Consider the following 19,596-nt stretch of genomic DNA (forward strand, 5'->3'; position numbering starts at 1 on the left):
ATCCCTTTCCATCACTAACGTAAAGGTATCGAATTGTGGTCACTGTCTCCAAAGTGCTCACCTACCTCCAGATCTAACACCTGGCCTGGTTCATTACCCAAAACCAAATCCAATATGGCCTCGCCTCTTGTTGGCCTGTCAACATATTGTGTCAGGAAACCCTCCTGCACGCATTGTACAAAGAACGACCCTCTAATGTACTCGGACTATATCTTTTCCAGTCAATATTTGGAAAGTTAAAGTCTCCCATAACAACTACCCTGTTACTTTCGCTCTTTTCCAGAATTATCTTCGCCATCCTTTCCTCTACATCCCTAGAACTATTAGCTGGCCTATAGAAAACTCCCAACAGGGTGACCTCTCCTTTCCTGTTTCTAACCTCAGCCCATACTACCTCGGAAGAAGAGTCCCCATCTAGCATCCTTTCCGCCACCGTAATACTGTCCTTGACTAGCAGCGCCACACCTCCCCCTCTTTTGCCCCCTTCTCTGAGCTTACTAAAACACCTAAACCCCGGAACCTGCAACAACCATTCCTGTCCCTGCTCTATCCATGTCTCTGAAATGGCCACAACATCGAAGTCCCAGGTACCAACCCATGCTGCCAGTTCCCCTACCTTATTTCATATACTCCTGGCATTGAAGTAGACACACTTCAAACCACCTACCTGAACACTGGCACCCTCCTGCGAAGTCAAATCTGTGCTCCTGACCTCAATACTCTCAATCTCCCGTGCCCCAAAACTACAATCCAGGTTCCCATGCCCCTGCTGAATTAGTTTAAACCCCCCCAAAGAGCACTAGCAAATCTCCCCCCCCCCAGGATATTGGTGCCCCTTAGGTTCAGATGTAGACCATCCTGTCTATAGAGGTCCCACCTTCCCCAGAAAGAGCCCCAGTTATCCAGAAATTTGAATCCCTCCCGCCTGCACCATCCCTGTAGCCACGTGTTTAATTGCTCTCTCTCTCCCTATTCCTCATCTCACTATCATGTGGCATGGGCAACAACCCAGAGATAACAACTCTGTTTGTTCTCGCTCTGAGCTTCCATCCTAGCTCCCTAAAGGCCTGCCTGACATCCTTGTCCCCTTTCCTACCGATGTCGTTAGTGCCAATGTGGACTTCGACTTGGAGCTACTCCCCCTCCCCCTTAAGGACCCGGAAAACACGATCAGAGACATCACGTACCCTTTCACCTGGGAGGCAACATACCAAACGTGAGTCTCTCTCGCTCCCACAAAATCTCCTATCTGTGCCCCTGAATATTGAGTCCCCAATTACTAATGTTCTACTCCTTTCCCCCTTCCCTTCTGAGCAACAGGGACAGACTCCGTGCCAGAGGTCCGTACCCCATGGCTTACCCCTGGTAAGTCGTCCCCCCCACAAGTATCCAAAACGGTATACTTGTTACTAAGGGGAACGACCACAGGGGATCCCTGTACTGACTGCTTACCCCCAGCCCCTCTCGTCATCCATCTATCTTTATTCTTTGGTGTAACTACCTCCCTGAAGCTTCTATCTATGACCCCCTCTGCCTCCCGAATGATCCGAAGTTCATCCAGCTCAAGCTCCAGGTCCCTAACACGGTTTTTGAGGAGCTGGAGTTGGGTGCACTTCCCACAGATGAAATCAGCAGGGACACTGACGGCGTCCCTCACCTCAAACATTCTGCAGGAGGAGCATTGTACTGCCTTCCCTGACATCACCTCTAGATTTAAAAAAAAAACAAGAAAAAGAAAAAGAAAGGATGAGCTTACCTGATATTCCCTCAAACCCTGCTCCCGCTGAAAGGTAAACAAATTTAAAGGCACTCACTCGCCTTCACGACAAGCCCCTGCTCCCGCTTCCCAACGACCGTGGTTTATTTTTTGGTTAGAGGAGGAGGTAGGGTGGGAAACACTGACGAAGCATTTCAGGTTTAACTGTCACTTGACAACAGCCCCTCCACAAACCACCTTCAAATTAGGCTGACCGCACTGCACGTATGAAAATGTCCCCAGAACAACTGATCAGTAGCTCTGCTCTGCTGCCCTCTGCTGGATGCTTTCCTTCACAGGTACACCTTCAAATTAGGCTGACCGCACTGCACGTATGCAAATTTGCCCAGAACAGCTGATCAGTAGCCCTGCTCTGCTGCCCTTCTGCCTTGATTCCCTATAAATCAAAAATCTGTGTAACTCAGCCTTCGACGTTTTCGATGATCCACTGCTCAAAGAGGAATGGAATTGCAAAGATTCATGATCCCTTGAGGGAAGAAATTCCTTCTCATAAACGTCTTAAATTGGAGACCCATCATTTTTAAACTGTGCCCCCTAATTCTTGATTCCTTCCCAAGGGAAAAAACCCTCTCAGTGCTTGCCCTGTCATGTCTTCAGGACTTCCAATATGTTTTGATATGATCACTTCTCATTCTTCTAACTCAAATGGGTACACGCTTTTCCTCCTAAAATAACCCCTTCACCTCAGTAATCAGCCTACTGGACCTTAGCTGAACTGCTTCCAAAAGAAATATGTCGCTCCTTAAATAAGGAGGTCAAAATTGGCACTTCCCGACAAGACCTGTCTATTTTTATACTCCATCCCCCTTACAAAAAAGACCAATATTCCATTTGCCTTCCTTTTTTGTTGTATCTAATAATAATAATCTTTATTATTGTCACAAATAGACTTGCATTTAAAAAAAATAAAAAAATTTAGAGTACCCAATTATTTTTTCCAATTAAGGGGCAATTGGATTGGATTGTATTTGTTTATTGTCACGTGTACCGAGGTACAGTGAAAAGTATTTTTCTGCAAGCAGCTCAACAGATCATTCAGTACATTGGAAGAGAAGGGAATTAAACAGAATTCAAGAAAATACATGAGAATACATAATAGGGCAACACAATATATACAATGTACTACATAAGCATTGGCATCGGATGAAGCAGACATGGGTGTAGTGTTAATGAGGTCAGTCCATAAGAGGGTCATTTAGGAGTCTGGTGACAGTGGGGAAGAAGCTGTTTTTGAGTCTGTTCGTCCGTGTTCTCAGACTTCTGAATCTCCTGCCCGATGGAAGAAGTTGGAAAAGTGAGTAAGCCGGGTGGGAGGGATCCTTGATTATGCTGCCTGCTTTCCCCCGGCAGCGGCAGGTGTAGATGCAATCAATGGATGGGAGGCAGGTTCGTGTGATGGACTGGGCGGTATTCACGACTCTCTGAAGTTCCTTGCGGTCCTGGGCCGAGCAGTTGCCATACCAGGCTGTGATGCAGCCCGAGAGGATGCTCTCTATAGTGCATCTGTAAAAGTTGGTAAGGGCTAATGTGGACATGCCGAATTTCCTTAGTTTCCTGAGGAAGTAAAGGCGCTGTTGTGCTTTCTTGGTGATAGCGTCGACATGAGTGGACCAGGATAGATTTTTGGTGATGTGCACCCCTAGGAATTTGAAGCTGCTCACCATCTCTACATAGAACATAGAACAGTACAGCACAGAACAGGCCCTTCGGCCCTCAATGTTGTGCCGAGCCATGATCACCCTACTCAAACTCACGTATCCACCCTATACCCGTAACCCAACAACCCCCCCCCCTTAACCTTACTTTTATTAGGACACTACGGGCAATTTAGCATGGCCAATCCACCTAACCCGCACATCTTTGGACTGTGGGAGGAAACCGGAGCACCCGGAGGAAACCCACGCACACAGGGGGAGGACGTGCAGACTCCACACAGACAGTGACCCAGCCGGGAATCGAACCTGGGACCCTCGGCTCCGTTGATGCTGACAGGGGTGTGTACAGTACTTTGCTTCCTGAAGTCGATGACCAGCTCTTTAGTTTTGCTGGCATTAAGGGAGAGATTGTTGTCGCTGCACCACTCCACTAGGTTCTCTATCTCCCTCCTGTATTCGGACTCGTCGTTATTCGAGATCCGGCCCACTATGGACGTATCGTCAGCAAACTTGTAGATGGAGTTGGAACCAAGTTTTGCCATGCAGTTGTGTGTGTACAGGGAGTAGAGTAGGGGGCTAAGTACGCAGCCTTGCGGGGCACCGGTATTGAGGACTATTGTGGAGGAGGTGTTGGTGTTCATTCTTACTGACTGTGGTCTGTTGGTCAGAAAGTCAAGGATCCAGTTGCAGAGTGGAGAGCCAAGTCCTAGGTTTTGGAGCTTTGATATGAGCTTGGCTGGGATTATGGTGTTGAAGGCGGAGCTGTAGTCAATAAATAGGAGTCTGATGTAGGAGTCCTTGTTTTCGAGATGCTCTAGGGATGAGTGTAGGGCCAGGGAAATGGCGTCTGATGTGGACCGGTTGCGACGGTATGCGAATTGAAGTGGGTCAAGGCGTTCTGGGAGTATGGAGGTGATGCGCTTCATGATCAGCCTCTCGAAGCACTTCATTACAACTGACGTCAGGGCCACCGGGCGGTAGTCATTGAGGCATGTTGCCTGGTTCTTCTTTGGTACCGGTATGACGGTGGTCTTCTTGAAGCAGGTGGGGACCTCGGAGTGGAGTAGGGATAGGTTAAAGATGTCTGTGAAAACCTCTGCCAGCTGGTCCGCGCAGGCTCTGAGTGCACGACCAGGGATCCCGTCCGGGCCCATCGCCTTCCGTGGGTTCACTTTCAGGAAAGCCGATCTGACTTCGGAAACTGTGATGGTGGGTATGGGTGAATTATGGGTTGCTGGGGCACTCGATAGCGGATTGTTGGTTACCTGCTCAAACCGAGCATAGAATGTATTAAGTTCATCCGGGAGGGGTACACTGCTGCCAGAGATACTGCTCGGCTTCGCTTTGTCGCCCGTTATGTTGCTTAGTCCTTGCCACAACCGCCGAGAGTCTGTCTGTGACTCTAGCTTAGTTTGATATTCTCTCTTGGCATCTCGGATGGCTTTGCGGAGGTCGTACCTGGATTTCTTGTATAGGACAGGGTCGTCTGCCTTGAACGCCTCAGATCTGTCCTTCATTAGGGAGTCAATCTCGCGGTTGAGCCATGGTTTCCGGTTGGGGAACGTACGTACTGCTTTCTTCGTCCACACATTTGCTGATGAAGTCTGTGACGGTGGTGACATACTCATTTAAGTTAGTCGCTGAGTTCTTAAATATGGACCAGTCCACTGTCTCCAAGCAGATTTAGAGTGGCCAATTTAGAGTGGCCAATCTACCTACCCTGCACATCTTTGGGTTGTGGGGGTGAAACCCACGCAGACACGGGGAGAATGTGCAAACTCCACACGAACAGTGACCCAGGGCCGGGATTCGAACCCGGGTCCTCAGCGCCATAGGCAGCAATGCTAACCACTGTGCGACCGTGCTGCCCACAAATAGACTTACATTAACACTGCAATGAAGTTACTGTGAAAATTCCCTAGTCGCCATACTCTGGCACATGTTCGGGTACATTGAGGGAGAATTCAGATGTCGAATTCACCTAACAGCACATCTTTCAGAACTTGTGGGAGGAAACCTAAGCCGGGAATCGAACCTGGGACCCTGGTACTGTGAGGCAACAGTGCTAACCAGTGTATGACCGTGCCATCCATCTGCATGCTAACCTTTTGTGATTCATATACAAGGACATATAAGAGTTCCCACTGTACTTCAATATTCATTTAAATAAAACTCTGCTTTTCTATTCTTCTTGTCAAAGTGGACAACCCCTGTTTTCCCATGTTTTGCTCCACTCGCCTAACCTATCTCTATCCCTTTACAGACTTTCTGTAATTGCTATTTTCCAATCCATTGGGAACCTTCCGGAATCTAAGCAATTTTGGAATTTTATAACCGTTGTCTTTACTCTCTCTGCAGCTACATCTTTTGAGACTCGAGGATGCAGTCATCATGTCCTTGAGACTTGTCAGCCGTTAGGTTGAATAGTTTTCCCAGCATTTTTCCCTGGTGATGGTGATCATTTTAAGTTCCTCACTTTGTTAAGAAACCTGCTGATGTTACCTGGCAGATTGTCTCAATACCCTGAAGGATAACTTGAAACACTGGTTCTTAGTGGTATGTTTTTGTTTGGAATCATTTGAGGAACCAAGGACAACCCAGTGAGGAATCAATCCAATCGTTGTGTAAACAATTAAAGTACAAGAAAAGAAACAACACAGGACAAAAGACGAATATACACTGTTGGCGGAAAAGTTTCAAAGTGTGGTAGTGAGCAGGAACAGCCGGGTTTTTCCAACGGTCGACCCTGTGATGCCGTCACTGGTATCTAACGTTAACTAGGTCACTTAATGATGCCCGACGGGCTTCATGCCGGAAGAGATTGTCCCACCAGCTTATTCACTTGGACCATGCTTCAGAACTCCCTGCTAACGAGGGAGGTAGCTCTTAAGCTGATCCCGCAGAGCAAACCCCAGACAGCACGCAGCCATGTTACCGCGCAGACCAGCTCCACCATTTGGAGATGCCGACCTGGTCAGATTGATGGATGCAGTGGTTTCAAGACAGCCCCCTCATGGGGCTCGGCGGGGTCTGCTACTGGGCAGCCAGTGCCACCTGGGAGGCAGTTGCAGCAATCGTCAGCTTGAGGAGTGTCACCAGTAGGATCGCCACCCAGTACCACAAAAAGTTAAATGACGGCCACTGGGCCGCATGGGTGAGTCGGCATCGTCCCCATGACACCGGCTCTACCCACCATCCCCCAATGATGACCCTGCGCTCGTCATCTCTTTCCCTCTCCCCACCCCTCCCCACCAGCACAATCCAACACCCGAGGACACCCTGGCATCCACCAACACACCCCACTCAGGCCCAGCAGTGGTGACCACACCTATCCTCCACTATGACCCCTTCCCCGCAATGCATGCCGCTTGCATCGCACGATGCCCCTCTGTGGCCCCACAGGAGAAGTTGACCCACCACAACAGATGGGAGAAGGCCCAGATGGGTAGCGGGGTGCCGAACATCAGAGTTCTCACCCCCGACGAGGAACGGGCCCTGGAGGTCACAGGGATGGCTGAGGATAGATTGATCACCAATGTCGAGATTTGCCTGTGCTGCAGTGATGAGTATCACTGATCCCCACAGATGACCTGTCACACGTGAGGTGTTCATGCCAGCAAGATGATCCTTCCTTCCCACTGACCACAAGTCTATTCTCCCGCAGGATCTCCAGCCGGCCGTTGCGGCCCATCTGGTGTGAGCCCCACCCCTGCCATCTCCTTGGAGGAGAGCTCCGAGGACGCCACCATCGATGCCTCACAGCTGTCTTCCCCAACTTCCAGCAGCGCAGAGACACTCATCTCGGTGGGCAAAAGTAGTGGACAGGCTTCTGGGGCACAATCTGGTGTGCACCATACAGTTGCTAATGCATATTAGGTAGCAACAGGAACATCCACAGGAGGCAGCAATCAGAGGCCTGCTGCATCCCAGGACCCAGTCAGATGTCAAGCCTCTGGGCCAAGCTATCCCGGAACTGATGCAGTCGCTAGAGTGTGGCTGTGAGATTCAGAGGGGATGTCAGCGACATTCCAGTGGATCCATAGCTGATTGGAGGAGTCCCAAAGGCTACGGGAGCAGAAATTACGATGGGAATGTGTGACACCATGGCCAACACTGCTAGAGTGGTGACCGCAGTGGAGAACTCGGGGCATGAAGTCAGCACCATATGTGGTGATGTCCAAGGTGGTGCCTGAGTGCCTTGATAACATGTCCCCAAGTGACTCCGACATGTCCGTGACGCAGGTGGACTTGGCCGAAGTACTGTGGAGCATGTCCCAGTCTCAGGTGGGTATTGCCGAGGCGCTTCTGAGCATGCCCCGGTTGCTGAGGACTGTAGGTGGAGATGTTAGCAAGGCACTGCAGAGCATGGCCCGGTAACAGAGGAAGATTGTTGAGGGCATCGAGACCATGGTGCAGGCAATGGGGATCTGCCGGGGCTGGCAGAGCTAGATGACGCAGGGTCATCTGGAACTCAATCCAGCTGCCCCTCCATCCCCAGGTGATCCCCAGGCACTACGGGCACTGGCCGGGAGGAGGGAATGCTGGAGACCATCCTGGAGCCTCCCAACAGGGTGACGACTAGTGGTCCTAGTGGTCCCCCGGTGCAACTGCCAATGTGGAGTTAGTGGGCAGAACAAGATGGCGCGGCGGAGCCAGTGATACTGGATAGTCGGGTGGGGACCTTCAACTCCAGACCCCCCCAGAGGAAACAAAGGCCACAGGACACGATTAGCAGCAGGCTGCCTCCACCTCTGCACATAACTAGACCTAGCTGCAGAATACGGAGGGCTAAGCAGTTCGAGGATCCCTGAGAGGACACTCGGGAGAGGGGGGGGATGTGGGGTGGGGGTGGAGGTAGCATCATCGGGGGCTGGGTACAGTTGGTATCACAATTGTACAACGTTATAGCACGTTACACCTGAGACATGTGAAGCCTCCGTCACGGCATTCAGCACTGCGAGCTGACCTGCATCCCCCTCCCCCGGTTGCTCTCTTCCTACATGCAGCCCATCCCATCCAAAGCATACCAAGCGCAGGTGATGGGTGTGAGCGCGCACTCAGCTGACAGACAGGAGTCAGACTATGGCATAAATTGAGGAGCACCAGAGCTCATCTCACAGCAGGTTATCATCACTACTATATATTGACCTGCTGACCCTGCTGACATAGGCCCATCACCTTGGAGAGATGTAACACAGACCCTGGGAGGGTGGAATGGGTCAATGTGGCGAGGGGAGAGAAATGGGGCGGGTAATGGATGGGTGGGTGAGGGGATGGTCAGGGAGAGAGGGGGGGGGGGGAAGTGTGAGGCGGACCTGGTTGGGGGGCAACGGTGTGTGGGAAGGGGCTGGTTTAACACAGGGCTAAAGAGTTGGCTTTTAAAGCAGACCAATGCAGGCCAGCAGCACAGTTCAATTACTGTACCAGCCTCCCCGAACAGGCGCGGGAATGTGGCGACTAGGAGGTTTTCACAGTAACTTCATTTGAAGCCTACTTGTGACAATAAGCGATTTTCATTTCATTTCATTTTCATTTTCATTTCGGAAGGGGTGAAGGGAAGAGATGATGGATGAAGCCACGTCCGTTGAGAAGCAGGTGAGGATGAGGATCTCTCTGGTCCAGCTCTCTGGCCGGACACTTGCCGCTGCCACCTGTGCTCCATCCTCCGCTGGACTTGTGTCCTCCCCAGGCTTGTCCTCCAGCCCCTCTTGGTCCGGTTCCTCCTCGTCGTCCTCCTCCTCTGACATCGCTGCATGTTCCTCCTCCACCAGCAGCACATCGCCCTGCTGCTGTGCCAGGTTGTGGAGGGCACAGCAGACCACCACAAAGCGAGTGACCCTCCAGGGTGTACTGCAAAGCCCCAGCAGAGCAGTCGAGGCATCGCAACGATATTTAAAGCAGTTCAATGCACCACAGTAGCACAGTGGGTGGGCAACATGGTAGCACAGTGGGTGGGCAACATGGTAGCACAGTGGTTAGCACAGTTGCTTCATAGTTCCAGGGTCCCAGGTTTGGTTCCCGGCTTGGGTCACTGTCTGTGTGGAGTTGCACGGTCTCCCCGTGTCTGCGTGGGTTTCCTCCCATAGTCCAAAGATGTTCAGGTCAGGTGCATTGGCCATGCTAAATTGCCCTTCGTGTCTAGAAAGGGTTGGTGGGGTTACTGGGTTACGGGGATTGGGTGGAGGTGTGAGCTTAGGTAGGGTGTTCTTTCCAAGGGCTGGTGCAGACTCGATGGGCTGAATGGTCAGTTCAACACTGTAAATTCTATGATCTATGATTCTATGACTCAGTGACAGTCCAGGTAGCCACATGGGCCTGGTTATATTGGGTCTCCAGCCTCTCTACAGGCATCATTAGCCAGTACCTCAGCAGGTACCCCTTATCCCCAAGAGACAACTGGTCATCCTGGGATGTCCCTCGAAGATAGCGGCTGCCCCAGGATGTAACGGTCGTGCCCACTCCCTGGGAAGCGTGCACACACGTGCATGATCTTCATGTAGTGATCATACAGAAGTTGGATGTTCAGGGAGTGGAATCCCTTCCTGTTAATGAAGGGCTCCCCCTCACTATGCATTTCGTTCTCTTTACATCTTTACACATCTCTCTCTACCTTTATCTGCCTTGTCCCAGTCCTTGCCCAAAATGGCTTCTCGAGATCCATTTTTTACAAATTGAAAGTCCACCTTAGCTAATTGTTGGAAAATAGCCAATTGGTCGATAACTTGTCAATAATGAAATATGAATTAAGCCATTGATTTTCAGCTAATTACAGAAGGTGCCTCAGCGTTAAGACAATTATTTTTGTCAAACTGTGCCTCTTGAGGTAGGCTTGAGTGTTGACCTGCAATTGGTCAACATTGCTGCTTGTCATTTGGAGTTGAGGTCCCTTAAACAAGGCCCTATTCAGTCCTCCATTCTGTAACCTGAATAGCACAAAATATTCTTATTAACAAAGAGCAATTTTAATCATTTCTTTTAATGAATTACCTATTCTTTAATTGTCTCACAATTAAGGCTGTCTACATAACTAGTCTGGCTGTTTTTAAAAAAAATAAAATGGGTTTCATCAATTTTACCAAAAAATGCTTAAGAACATATAAATTCAAACCGGAAAATTATAGTCACACTAAAACTAGTGATTTTCAAATTACCAACACTCTCCAGAGAACCAACGCTAGCTTTACCTACTCTTTTCATAGAATCATTGAATTTACAGTGCAGAAGGAGGCCTTTCGGCCCTTCAAGTCTGCACCGGCTCTTGGAAAGAGCACCCTCCATAACCCACGCCTCCACCCTATCCCCGTAACCCAGTAACCCCACCTACCCTTTTTGTTGGACACTAAGGGCAATTTAGCATGACCAATCTACCTAACCTGCACATCTTTGAACTGTGGGATGAAACTGGAGCACCCGAAGGAAACCCACGCAGACACGGGGAGGACGTGCAGATCCGCACAGACAGTGACCCAAGCCGGGAATCAAACCTGGGACCCTGGAGCTGTGAAGCAACTGTGCTCACCACTGTGCTACCGTACTGCCCAATTGCTTGTAGAAACTCTTGTTATCTGTTTTTGTATTATTAACTAGCTTTCTCTCATACTCTATCTCTTTTTTTAGCCAATTTTTGCTGGTTCTTAAATTTTGACCAATTTTCTCACCTGCCACTAATCTTTGCAAATTTGTCATCTTTTTTCAAGTTAATAGTCTCCTTAATTTCCTTAGTGAGCCATCCATGATGCATTCCTCTGAGTCTTTCTTTCTCATTGTGTAAATTATTTTCTGAGAGTTAGTAAATATTTCCTTATAAGTCTGCTTCTGCATCTCTACTGCCTTACCTTTTAAACTAGTCATGTAAGCTAGATCTGCTTAATTCAAGAAGGCATCTCTTTATTCAAGAAGGCATAGGCAGGCAGTTGGAATCGACAGAAAAGCACCAGATATAGATTTTTTGCAGGCAACTATGAAGTTTCTCCTCAAAGTTCGAAAAACTTCCATGTTTTCCATTATAGCATACGAGGGTGAAAAGAAGTGTGTTAATAGAGTGATGGATAAACATAACAGTGTAAGGTGAGGCCATGGTCTCAGTTTTGAATTGGAGGTGGAGAGTCACTGAGGGACACTGGCAATGAAGAGATCAACGCAAATGATGCATATGCAGAACTTGATGTTGGACCTTGAGTTATGGATGAGTTAAGGTTTGTGGATGATTGAGCTTGAGAGGCCAATGTGAGAGTTGATGAAGAGACTGATCAGAGTTTCAATAACAGAAAGGGGAAATGGGAACGGAGCGAGATTAATTCACACTGGCACATAGAACAGTACAGCACAGAACAGGCCCTTCGGCCCTTGATGTTGTGCCGAGCCTTGTCCGAAACCAAGATCAAGCTATCCCACTCCCTGTCATTCTGGGGTGCTCCATGTGCCTATCCAATAACCACTTGAAAGTTCCTAAAGTGTCCGACTCTACTATCACAGCCGTCAGTCTATTCCACACTCCAACCACTCTCTGAGTAAGGAACCTACCTCGGACATCCCTCCTATATCTCCCACCTGAACCTTATAGTTATGCCCCTTGTAACAGCTACATTCACCCGAGGAAATAGTCTCTGAACGTCCACTCTATCTACCCCCTTCATCATCTTATAAACCTCTATTAAGTCGCCTCTCATCCTCCTCCGCTCCAAAGAGAAAAGCCCTAGCTCCCTCAACCTTTCCTCATAAGACCTATCCTGCAAACCAGCAGCATCCTGGTAAAACTCCTTTGCACCCTTTCCAATGCTTCCACATCCTTCCTATAGTGAGGTGACCAGAACTGCACACAATACTCCAAATGTGGTCTCACCAGGGTCATGTACAGTTGCAGCATAAACACGCGGCTCTTAAACTCAAGCCCCCTGTTAATAAACGCTAACACACTATAGGCCTTCTTCACAGCTCTAACCACTTGAGTGGCAACCTTCAGAGATCTGTGGACATGAACCCCAAGATCTCTCTGTTCCTCCACATTCCTCAGAACCCTGCCGTTGACCCTGTAATCCGCGTTCAAATTTTTTCTACCAAAATGAATCACCTCGCACTTATCAGGGTTAAACTCCATCTGCCATTTTTCGGCCTAGCTATGCATCCTATCAATGTCTCTTTGCAGCCTTCAACACCGCTCCACCTCATCCACTACTCCACCAATCTTGGTGTCATCAGCAAATTTACTGACCCACCCTTCAACCCCCTCCTCCAAGTCAAATGATGAAAGTGTTTTTGATAACGGAAGTGCTGCTAGTGTCATTAATTAACCGTGAAGGTCAAACACGAATGGGAAGCCCTGTAAAAGTGTTTTGAGATTAGTATCACTGATCGTGATTTAGTTATTAAACAGACAGTGATGAAGAGGAACCAGAGTTTATGACGGAATATTTTAACATTTCTTTTATTGCTCCTTAAATCACAGCTCAGTTATTCCTGTAGTCACTTTGTCAGCAATGGGAGATGGAATGGTACACCCAGAGATTGAGGACCGCCAGGGTGAGTAAGAGGCCTCTGGAAATGATGGTCACACCATTGTGTTTAAGCGGCTGCTACACAGCAGCTTGTGTCAAGTGTAAAAATTCCATCCATTCACTGACACCATTTCACACCCCATTCATTTCAGTAAGGTGATTTTGGAAGAACATTCCTCACAGACATTCCACTATTAACTCAGTCTTTCTTTAAGAACATAAGAACTAGGAGCAGGAGTAGGCCATCTGGTCCCTCGAGCCTGCTCCGCCATTCAATGAGATCATGGCTGATCTTTTGTGGACTCAGTTCCACTTTCCGGCCTTAACACACTTAATCCCTTAATCCCTTTATTCTTCAAAAAACTATCTATCTTTATCTTAAAACATTTAATGAAGGAGCCTCAACTGCTTCACTGGGCAAGGAATTCCATAGATTCACAACCCTTTGGGTGAAGAAGTTCCTCCTAAACTCGGTCCTAAATCTACTTCCCCTTATTTTGAAGCTATGCCCCCTAGTTCTGCTGTCACCCACCAGTGGAAACAACCTGCCCGCATCTATCCTATCTATTCCCTTCATAATTTTATATGTTTCTATAAGATCCCCCCTCATCCTTCTAAATTCCAACGAGTACAGTCCCAGTCTACTTAACCTCTCCTCGTAATCCAATCCCTTCAGCTCTGGGATTAACCTAGTGAATCTCCTCTGCAAACCCTCCAGTGCCAGTACGTCCTTGCTCAAGTAAGGAGACCAAAACTAAACACAATACTCCAGGTGTGGCCTCACTAACACCTTATACAATTGCAACATAACCTCCCTAGTCTTAAACTCCATCCCTCTAGTAATGAAGTACAAAATTCCATTTGCCTTCTTAATCACCTGTGGCACCTGGAAACCGACTTTTTGTGACTCGTGCACTAGCATGCCCAGGTCTCTCCGCACAGCAACATGTTTTAATATTTTATCATTTAAATAATAATCCCTTTTGCTGTTATTCCTACCAAAATGGATAAACTCACATTTGTCAACATTGTATTCCATCTGCCAGACCCTAGCCCATTCACTTAACCCTATCCAAATCCCTCTGCAGACTTCCGGTATTCTCTGCACTTTTTGCTTTACCACTTATCTTAGTGTCGTCTGCAAACTTGGACACATTGCCCTTGGTCCCCATCTCCAAATCATCTGTGTAAATTGTGAACAATTGTGGGCCCAACACTGATTCCTGAGGGACACCACTAGCTACTGATTGCCAACCAGCGAAACACCCATTAATCCCCACTCTTTGCTTTCTATTAATTAACAAATCCTCTATCCATGCTACTACTTTACCCTTAATGCCATGCATCTTTATCTTATGCAGCAACCTTTCATGTGGCACCTTGTCAAAGGCTTTCTGGAAATCCAGATATACCACATCCATTGGCTCCCCGTTATCTACCGCTCTGGTAATGCCCTCAAAAAATTCCACTAAATTAGTTAGGCACGACCTGCCCTTTATGAACCCATACTGCCCAATGGGACAATTTCCATCCAGATGCTTCGCTATTTCTTCCTTGATGATAGATTCCAGCATCTTCCCGACTACCGAGGTTAAGCTCACTGGCCCATAATTACCCGCTCTCTGCCTACCTCCTTTTTTAAACAGTGGTGTCACGTTTGCTACCGGGACCCCAGAGTCTAGTGAATTTTGGTAAATCATCACTAGTGCATCTGCAATTTCCCGAGCCATCTCTTTTAGCACTCTGGGATGCATTCCATCAGGGCCAGGAGACTTGTCTACCTTTAGCCCCCATTAGCTTGCCCACCTGGACCTTCCTCACCTGTCATAGCCTCATTTCTATCAGTCACTGGCATGTTATTTGTGTCTTACACTGTGAAGACCGATCCAAAAAACCTGTTCAGTTCCTCAGCCATTTCCTCATCTCCCATTATTAAATCTCCCTTCTCATCCTCTGAAGGACCAATATTTACCTTAGCCACTTTTTTTGTTTTATGTATTTGTAGAAACCTTTACTATCTGTTTATATATTCTGAGCAAGTTTACTCTCATAATCTATCTTACTCTTCTTTATAGCTTTTGTAGTAGCTTTTCTGTTGCCCCCTAAAGATTTCCCAGTCCTCCAGTCTCCCACTAATCTTTAAAGGGATTATTATGGTGTTCGGGCCGGAAAGTGGAGCTGAGTCCACAAAAGATCAGCCATGATCTAATTGAATGGCGGAGCAGGCTCGAGGGGCCAGATGGCCTACTCCTGCTCCTAGTTCTTATGTTCTTATGTTTGCAACTTTGTATGCTTTTTCCTTCAATTTGATACTCTTCCTTATTTCCTGAGATAACTACGGTCGATTTTCCCTCTTTCTACCGTGGTACCTTTTTGTTGGTATAAACCTTGGCTGAGCGCTGTGAAAAATTGCTTGGAAGGTTCTCCACTGTTCCTCAACTGTTTCACCATGAAGTCTTTGCTCCCAGTCTACCTTAGCTAGCTCTTCTCTCATCCAGTGGTAATCTCCTTTGTTTAAGCACACAACACTAGTGTTTAATTTTACCTTCTCACCCTCCTTGTATTTTCAATTCCACCACATTATGATCGTTCCTTCCGAGAGGATCCCTAACTATGAGATCATTAATCAATCCTGTCTCATTACGCAGGACCAGATCCAGGACCACTTGTTCCCTCATAGGTTCCATTACATACTGTTCTCTGAAACTATCGCGGATACATTCTATAAACTCCTCCTCAAGGCTGCCTTGACTGACCTGGTTAAACCAATCGACATGGAAATTAAAATCCCCCATGATAACTGCTGTACTATGTCTACATGCATCAGTTATTTCTTTGTTTATTGCTTGCCCCACCATAATGTTACTATTTGGTGGCCTATAGACTACTCCTATCAGTGACTTTTTTGCCTTACTATTCCTGATTTCCACCCAAATGGATTCAACCTTATCCTCCATAGCACCGATGTCATCCCTAACTATTGCCCGGATGTGATCCTTAAATAACAGAGCTACACCACCTCCCTTATCATCCACTCTGTCCTTCTGAATAGTTTGATACCCTCCGATATTTAACTCCCAGTCGTGACCATCCTTTAAGCATGTTTCACTAATGGCCACTAAATCATAGCCATTCACGACGATTTGCGGCATCAACTCATTTACCTTATTCCGAATACTACGAGCATTCAGGTAAAGTACACTTATGTTGGCTTTTATACCTCTGTTTTGAATCTTGACAACTCGATCAGTAACCTCTCCTGAGTTATATTTCCTCTTAACCTTTCTCTTAATTTTCCTTGTCATTGAACCCATATCTTCATGTAACAACGTGCTGCGTCGCTCACCATTTCTGTTTTTACTTCCCGTTTTATTCCTTTTAGCATTACTAGGCCTATTTACTGAGCTCCCCTCAGTCACTGTACCTTGTACTGTCGCCCTTTTTGATTTTTGACTATGGCTTACACTTTCCCCCTTAATGCCTTTTGTTTCTGTCCCTGTTTTACTACCTTCCAACCTCCTGCATTTGTTCCCATCCCCCTGCCCCATTAGTTTAAACCCTCCCCAACAGCTCTAGCAAACACCCACCCAGGACATCGGTGCAGTCCGTCCAGTTTGTACTGGTCCCACCTCCCCCAGAACCGGTTCCAATGCCCCAGGAATTTGATTCCCTCCCTCTTGCACCATTTCTCGGGCCCCGCATTCATCCTATCTATCCTGACGTTCCTACTCTGACTAGCTCGTGCTCGTGGTACAGGTAGCAATCCTGAGATTACTACCTTTGAGGTCCTACTTTTTAGTTTAACTCCGAACTCCCCGAATTCAGTTTGTAGGACCTCGTCCCATTTTTTACCTGTATCGTTGCTGCCTATGTGCACCACAACATCTGGCTGTTCACCCCCCCCCCCCCCCCACCTAGTATGTCCTGCAGTCGTTCCGAGACATCCTTGACCCTTACACCAGGGAGGCAACATACCATCCTGGAGTCTCCATTGTGTCCGCAGAACCGCCTGTCTATTCCCCTTACGATCGAGTCCCCTATCACTATAGCCCTGCCATTTTTCTTCCTGCCCTGCTGCGCAGCAGAGCCAGCCACGGTGCCATGAACCTGGCTTCTGCCTTCCCCTGGTGAGCCATCTCCCTCAACAGTATCCAAAGCGGTATATATGTTTTGCAGGGATATGACCGCAGGGGCACCTGCACTGCCTTCCTACTCTTGCTCTGTCTTTTGGTCACCTATTTTCTATCTCCCTCAGTAACTTTCTCCTGTGGTGTGACCAACTCGCTAAACGTGCTATGCACGATAATCTCAGCATCGCGAATGCTCCAAAGTGAGTCCATCCGCAGCTCCAGAGCCGTCAAGCGGTCTAACAGGAGCTGCAACTGAACACACTTCTTGCACGTGAAGGAGCCAGGGACAGTGGACGGGTCCCTGAGCTCCCACATCGCACACGAGGAGCATGGCACATGTCTGGGATCTCCTGTCATGTCTTAAACCTTTGGTTAACCTTGGGCTCTGTGTGTAGTGTAGGCCACGGCTCTTCTGGTATTCAGAACAAAAGGGATATACTTTCTGTTTCGTTAAATGGGATTTGTCTGATGCCTGTAAAGCTGCAGCAGCCACAGAAACAAATTGCAACTTTATGGTCCTGGACAACGAAAAATATTGCAATGAAGCTGCACAACATTTTCTAGAATAACCCCATCTGTAGCAATAATATACCCCATAACCCCCCCCCCCCCCCAATACCACTCTAATATATTCAATTCCCAGCACAAAAACAATCCGATAAATCCATATACCCACACATAATAATTGATCAAATACTCCATACCCCTCACAATGCCACACTGCAATATATCCTATTTCCTTCTTAAGAACATCTTCTGATATACCCCATCCTCCTCACAAAACCACTTTATAATACAACTTATTTCCTTTCCAGGGGTACATATTTCTCATATTGTTCCCAATCGCATTCTTTAATCAGTACCCATCTTTTTCATAGATGTTTACAGCATGGAAACAGGTCCTTTTGCCAAGCTTGTCCATGCCGCCCAGTTTCTATCACTTGCCCACATTTGGTCCATATCCCTCTGTACCCACCCTGCCCATGTAACTGTCTAACTGCTTTTTAAAGGATAAAATTGTACCCGCCTGTACGACTGCCTCTGGCAGCTCGGTCCAAATGCTCACCACCCTCTGTGTGAAGAAATTTCTGCTCTGGTCTCTTTTGTATCTCTCCGCTCTCTAGTTCTAGACTCCCCTATCTTTGGGAAAAGATGTTGACTATCTACCTTATCTATGCCCCTCATTATTTTATCAACCTCAATAAGATCACCCCTGAGCCTCCTACACTTCAGGGAAATAAGTCCCAGTCTATCCAGCCTTTCCTTATAGCTCAGGCCATCAAGACCTGGTGGCATCCTTGTAAATCTCTTCTGTACTCTTTCTAGTTTAACAATATCCTTCCTATAATAAACTTATCAGAACTGAACACCGTATTCCATGTGTGGTCTTACTAATGTCTTGAACATCTTCAACAAGATGTCCCAACTCTTGCATTCAATATTCTGACCAATAAAACCAAGCATGTTGAATGTCTTTTTCACCACCCTGTCCACCTGCGACTCCAACTTCAAGGGGCTATGAACCTGTACCCCTAGATCTCTTTGTTTTGTAACTCTCCCCAACTCCCTGCCATTAACTGAATAGGTCCTGCCCTGATTTAATCTACCTCAAATTTATCCAAATTAAACTCCATCTGCCATTCATCGGCCCACTGGCCCAATTGGTCAAGATCCTGTTGCAATCTTATATAACCTTCTTCACTATCCACTATGCCACCAATCTTGGTGTCATCTGCAAACTTACTAACCATGCGTCCTACATTCTCATCCAAATCATTTTTATATTTATAATATATATATATATATATATATAAAACAAATAACAATGGACCCAGCACCGATCCCTGAGGCACACCTCCAGTTTGAAAAACAACCCTCCACAACCATCCTTTGGCTTTGGTCGGCAAGCCAATTTTGTATCCAATTAGCTACCTCACCCTGGATTCCGTGAGATTTAACCTTTTGCAACAACCTACCTTGTCAAAGGCCTTGCTCAAGTCCATGTAGATAATGTCGACTGCACTGCCCCCATCTACCTTCTTGGTTACCTCTTCAAAAAAACTCAATCAAATTGGTGAGACATGACTTTCCCCTGAACAAAGCCATGCTAACTTTCCCTAATTCACTCTTGCCTGTCTAAATGCCTGTAGATCCTGTCCCTCAGAAAACCTTCTAACAATTTACCCACTACAGAAGTAAGGCTGTAGTTCCCAGGCTTAATCCCACTGTCCTTCTTAAACAAGGGCACAACATTTGCTACCGTCCAATCTTTCGGATCTCCTGCGGCTGTCGATAATTCAAGTATCTCAGCTAGGGGACTGGCAATTTCCTCCCTAGCCTCCCACAATGTCCTGGGATACATTTCATCAGGTCCTGGGATTTATCTATCTTGAATACCTCCTCTGTAATATGTACACTCCTCAAGACATCACTTTTTATTTCCCCAATTTCCCTAATATTCGTGCCTTTCTCAACAGTAAATACTGACGAGAAATATTCATTTTAGGATCTCTCCCATCCCTTGAAGATCTGCACATAGA

The 19,596-nt window shown here is 47.3% G+C and overlaps 1 protein-coding gene across 19 annotated transcripts in view; it reads left to right on the forward strand.

Annotated features, from left to right (window-relative positions):
- dnaaf1 (dynein axonemal assembly factor 1) overlaps positions 1 to 19,596 on the forward strand; it is a 176,868-nt gene that overhangs the window by 15,225 nt on the left and 142,047 nt on the right. For 18 of the 19 annotated variants that reach the window (XM_038807180.1, XM_038807185.1, XM_038807189.1 and 15 more), the window contains exon 4: positions 12,878 to 12,951. In XM_038807180.1, coding sequence (XP_038663108.1) covers positions 12,878 to 12,951 — 74 coding nt within the window. Of the gene's footprint in view, positions 1 to 8,979; positions 9,028 to 12,877; positions 12,952 to 19,596 lie in introns of those variants that run through there. The other variant, XM_038807182.1, reaches the window with a different exon arrangement.

The sequence above is a fragment of the Scyliorhinus canicula genome, chromosome 9 (assembly GCF_902713615.1).
Source record: "Scyliorhinus canicula chromosome 9, sScyCan1.1, whole genome shotgun sequence".
Taxonomy (NCBI): Eukaryota; Metazoa; Chordata; class Chondrichthyes; order Carcharhiniformes; family Scyliorhinidae; genus Scyliorhinus; species Scyliorhinus canicula.